The sequence below is a fragment of the Palaemon carinicauda genome, chromosome 5 (genome assembly GCF_036898095.1).
Source record: "Palaemon carinicauda isolate YSFRI2023 chromosome 5, ASM3689809v2, whole genome shotgun sequence".
Classification (NCBI taxonomy): domain Eukaryota; kingdom Metazoa; phylum Arthropoda; class Malacostraca; order Decapoda; family Palaemonidae; genus Palaemon; species Palaemon carinicauda.
In genome coordinates this window covers 66,085,023-66,090,022 of record NC_090729.1, presented here as the reverse complement: position 1 = coordinate 66,090,022, position 5,000 = coordinate 66,085,023, and the positions used below count along the sequence as shown (strand labels likewise).

General features: G+C 41.4%; 2 protein-coding genes across 2 annotated transcripts; both read left to right on the top strand.

Moving 5' to 3' along the window:
• Positions 1–3,033: 3,033 nt before the first annotated feature.
• LOC137640946 (uncharacterized) lies at positions 3,034–4,008 on the top strand. The gene is made up of 2 exons (XM_068373405.1): positions 3,034–3,520; positions 3,851–4,008. The coding sequence occupies exons 1-2, from the start codon at positions 3,034–3,036 to the stop codon at positions 4,006–4,008; spliced, it is 645 nt and encodes a 214-aa protein (XP_068229506.1).
• A 193-nt stretch (positions 4,009–4,201) lies between these two features.
• On the top strand, positions 4,202–4,801 carry LOC137640945 (uncharacterized). The gene has a single exon (XM_068373404.1). It carries the CDS (start codon positions 4,202–4,204, stop codon positions 4,799–4,801), a length of 600 nt encoding a protein of 199 aa, XP_068229505.1.
• The last annotated feature ends 199 nt before the right edge of the window (positions 4,802–5,000 follow it).

Here is a 5,000-nt window from a genome sequence, read left to right as displayed (position 1 = left end):
ACGATCACTTTCGCAACCTGACACAAGCACAATATACAAAGTCGAGATCATCAGAGAGCATCAGGACTTCGAAAACTCGGAGCTCTAAGGGATCCGATTTGTCAAGTGCAGAACGGAGAAAACGTTCCAAAACAGAGGACGTTAGTGTAAAAATTGCCTATGCAGAAAAACAAGCCGTGACCTTTAAGCAAGAGGCTATGTTAGAAAATGCTTAGAAAATTAGAACTTGAACAGGAAGCTGTTCATGTTGACCAGGAGAAGGCTGAATGAAGGCCACCTTGAGCCTTGACAAGATTCAAAGAGAAGCTGCTGCTGCGGAGGCCGAAGCACGTGTCCTAAAATGTGAAAACAGTCAGGCAGTAAGCCCTCTTCCTGAGGAGACTGAAGACCCACTTCAACGTGTACAGAACATTGTTAAAAATCACCCTGGTCCTGTCGAGTTTCTGGAAACAACTAACTAGCAAGACAAGACTCAGACTCCAGTAATAGCACAGCTCAACTGCAACGCTCCTGTTTTTATTCCAACTGTGAATCAGAGTTTGCTACCCGTGGTACCTGCTGCCTTACCCGTAGACTCATCACTATCAGAAGATACAACTGCTCCTATATCGAGACCTACTACTTCCAGTCAAAAAGAGGGTAGTACACCAGAGTTCCTTGCCACAAACCAGAGGGTAAACGTTCTTGTGGCTAATGTGAATTACAGCCAAAATACCAGTCCTACATCAGAAATAACAAAATTTCTCTCGACTAACTAACTTTAATGACCAGGCAGAATCCTACCAAGTATGGAAAGCAAGTTTTAAGTGCGTCATCGGGGAACTACAGGTGTCGGCCTCTGAACAATTGGATTTTTTTGTCAAGTGGCTAAGAGCTGAGTTGTCAAATCATGCCATCAGTATAAGATTGTCCAATGTAGACAACCCTAGCAGGGGCTTACAAAGACTGTGGCAGAGACTTGATGAGCGTTACAGCACCCCAGAGATGTTGGAATAATCCATCAAGAACAAACTTGCTCAGTTTCCAAAACTCACGAATAAAGACAACGAACGCCTCTGAGAGCTTTCTGATATTCTGTCTGAAATAGAATACTATAAGGAAAATCCAAAACTCAGATGTTTGCTTGCCTACTTTGACTCTTCCTCCGGGATCAAACGCATTGTGAGTTATTACCATATGGATTTCAGGAGAAGTGGGTGATGAGAGCTTCCAGGTATGAATCCCAGCATTATGTGGCCTTTCCTCCCTTCAAGGAATTTACTTTCCTTTATCAGATAAATAAGTCGGATAAAGAACGACCCGGGACTCGACCTGGAGTTGAACGTTACTTTATCAGCAAAATGGGCCTTGCCACGGAGTCAATTCAACAACAAGATAAATGTCTGTAAGATAGCAGTTGACCAAAAAACCTGAAAGTTCTAACGAACAAAAGAACGTATGCATTCTTCACCAAACTAAACATCTATTGAATGAATGTCATGGGTTCAGAATGAAATCTATAGAAGAGCGCAAAAAACTAATGAAGGAAAATAATGTATGCTACAAGTGTTGCGCATCAACCACACATATAACCTGAAACTGCAATGCCAAGCTATCTTGCAATGAATGTGTAAGCAAAAAACATGCTACAGCACTACATATTACTGGAGGGAAATTATCAAAGGACATTCCTCAAGCAGCTCACGGCGGGGAGCATGCTGAAATGGCTGAAACTAAGACAACTTCAATCAACTCTTTTTGCACAGAGATCTAAAGGATCACTGCGGTGGTAAATCATGTACAAAAATACTCCCAGTGAAGGTGTTCCACAAGGACAGCCCACACAAAGTTGTGCGAATGTATGCCATTATTGATGACCAAAGTAATCCGTCTCTCGCCTTACCCGACTTTTTCAGTGTATTCAACGTATAGGACAAGCCAGAAAACTACATGTTATTGTGATGCTCTGGTAGAGTAGTTACTTCACGTAGAAGAGGGAGAAGCTTTGTCATAGAATCAATACAGGGTGACATGAGATTAGATCTGCCAACAATAATAGAATGTGATCACATTCCCAACAATTGAAATGAAATTCCTACACAGGAAGTTGCAATGCATAATCCTTACTTGATGGATATCAGAGACAACATCCCACCTATTGATGATAACTGTCATATTCTACTGTTAATTGGAAGAGATCTTATAGAGGCACACCATGGGATTGACCAGCACTTTGGTACAAAAAGGGCTCCATATGCTCCGCAACTAAAACTTGGATGGGTGATTGCAGGAGAAACTTGTATCAACAAGCAACAAATTCCAATTGAACCTAATATCAAATTAACTAACATTTTACAAAATGAACAGCCATCAACGTTTGAACCATGTATCAACAAGTTTGATATCAAAGAAAACTACTCGGATCCCATAAAAGAGGATACACATTCGCCTATATTTGAGAAAACAAAGAATGATGACAAGCCAGCAATGTCTTATGAGGACAAAATGTTCCTAAAACAAATGGATAATGAGTTTTTGAGAGATGCCAGCGGAAGTTAGGTAACACCGTTACAGTTCCGTGTACCACGCCAGTCTCTGCCAAACAACAGACAGCAAGCTCTTCAACGTGCCATGCTATTAGATGCCAGTGTGCGAAGAAACCCAGTAAAACAGGAACACTTTCGAACATCCATGAGTAAAATTCTCGAGAATATCCATGCAGAGCTTGCTCCATCAATCAAAGATCATGAAGAGTGCTGGTACTTACCATTATTTGGTGTCTACCATCCTAAGAAACCTGGCCTGATCAGAAGTGTGTTTGATTATTCTGCTAAATGTGAAGGAGTATCACTTAACAGTGTTTTGTTGACAGGCCCTAACCTAACCAACGATCTTTTAGGAGTGCTTATACATTTCCGCAAAGAAATGATGGCAGTAACCTCTGATAGCCAGCACATGTTTCACTATATCCTGGTAAGAGAAGACCACCGCAACTAGCTGCAATTCCTGTGGCATAATTATAATGACATTGACAATGACCTTGTTGAATACCGTATGAGATTTCATGTGTTCGGAAATAATCCGTCACCAGCCGTTGCCATGCTCGGACTGAGGAAAACTGCTCAGGCGTCAGGAAAATATTTTGGCAACCGGGTAACTCAATTTGTATCGAGAAACTTCTATGTAGACGATGGCCTTACATCATGCACTATGAAAGAGGAAGCTATCAATCTCATAAAAGACACACAAAAGGCACTAGCCATGTATGGGAACCTGAGGCTTCACAAAATCGCCTCAAATTCGGAGGAAGTCAAGAAAGCGTTTCCAGCCAACGATCTGGCATCAAACCTGAAGGACCTAGACCTAGAGGCTGACAGTAAGCCATTACAAGGTAGTCTAGGATTAAGCTGGGATGTAAATACGGACAAGTTCTTGTTTCAGTTGTCATCTGAAAATAAACCTATAACACGGAGAGGAATACTGTCGACGGTTAACAGCATATATGATCCGGTTGGATTGCTAGCTCCATTCATAATACATGGTAAGCTTTTACTCAGAAAGCTAGTTTCAGAGACTGGTGATTGGGACCAACCCCTTTCAGACGAGACAGCCACAGAGTAGATATCTTGGAGGAACACCCTGCAGGAACATGAAAAGCTACGCATACTGCGTACTTATGTGCCTTACCTCAGTGAAACTGTCTCCAAGTAGCTTCATGTCTTCTCTGATGCATCCGAAAAAGCCAGAGCAGCTGTTGCATACTTCCATACAATCGACATCTGGGGTGCACCCAGTTTGGGCTTTGTTCTTGGGAAAGCAAAGGTTGCATCGACCGGTGTCCATACAATTCCACGTCTTTAATTATTTGCAGCTGTGTTAGCGATAGAAATTGCACAGTACATTATAGATAACCTAGATATAAGCATAGAAATAATCAAGTACCACAAAGACAGTAAAGTTGTCTTAGGCTATATAAACAATGAAATCAGGAGATTCTACCAGAGTGGAGCGCATCAGAAAATTCTCTGATTCCAGCCAGTGGAACTATGTGCCAACACACTATAACCCAGCTGATTCAGTAACTAGATATTTTGAAGCTCATGAAATACATTATAGCTAATGGTTATTTGGACCAAAGCATCTTACTTAGCATCAGGAGGAAGCTTCTGAGACCAAGTTTCAGCTTGTCGATCCAGACAGTGAGAAGGAAGTTCGCATAGATATGGACATAAAGAAGACATGTGCTACACTTGCTCACCCCATAGGAATAGACAAATTCCTACATTTCTCTACTTGGTACTCATTTGTACGAGGAGTTGTCTTTTTCAAACGGTTCTGCCGTTCATACAGGTCAGTAAAGACCCAGTCTTTAATTTCAGTGGACAGTTATATCAACGCTGGAAACTTCATCATAAGGTCAGTACAATCGGAAGTTTACCGAGTAGAAATAGACTGTCTTCAGCAAAATGAACCAGTACCAAAGTGTATTCAGATAGACAAACTCAATCCATTCTTGTACGAACAAGGGATACTACGAGTAGGAGGCCGAATAGTCAATTCTAACTTGAATTTCAAAGAAAAGAAACCCATAATTGTACGAGGACGTTATCATATAGCAATGCTATTAGTCAGACACTACCATGGTAAAATCAGACATCATGGTAGACACTTCACTGATGGAGCAGTTAGATCTGCTGGCTTCTGGATTGTTGGAGCAAAACACTTGGTTTCATTATTCATCCACAAGTGCGTGATAGGTCGCAAGCTAAGAGGAAAGACAGAGTGTCAAATCGTGTCTGATATACTAGAGGATCGCCTTTGACCGTCACCTCCATTTACTAATATAGGAGTAGATGCCTTTGGACCATGGACAATTGTTTCATGTAGAACTCGTGGTGGATATGCTAATTTCAAGCGTTGGGCTATACTTTCACTTGCCTAGTAACAATAGCCGTTCACATCGAGCTTATTGAAGAAATGAGCTCCTCGCCTTTTATTAACGCCGTCAGATGATTTATATC

Coding starts and splice junctions, on each gene's coding strand:
- LOC137640945 (XM_068373404.1), top strand. CDS start 4,202: ATGGACATAAAGAAGACATGTGCTACACTTGCTCACCCCATAGGAATA.
- LOC137640946 (XM_068373405.1), top strand. CDS start 3,034: ATGAGATTTCATGTGTTCGGAAATAATCCGTCACCAGCCGTTGCCATG. Junction 3,521..3,850: donor AGCTCCATTCATAATACATG/GTAAGCTTTTAC, acceptor AATTATTTGCAG/CTGTGTTAGCGATAGAAATT.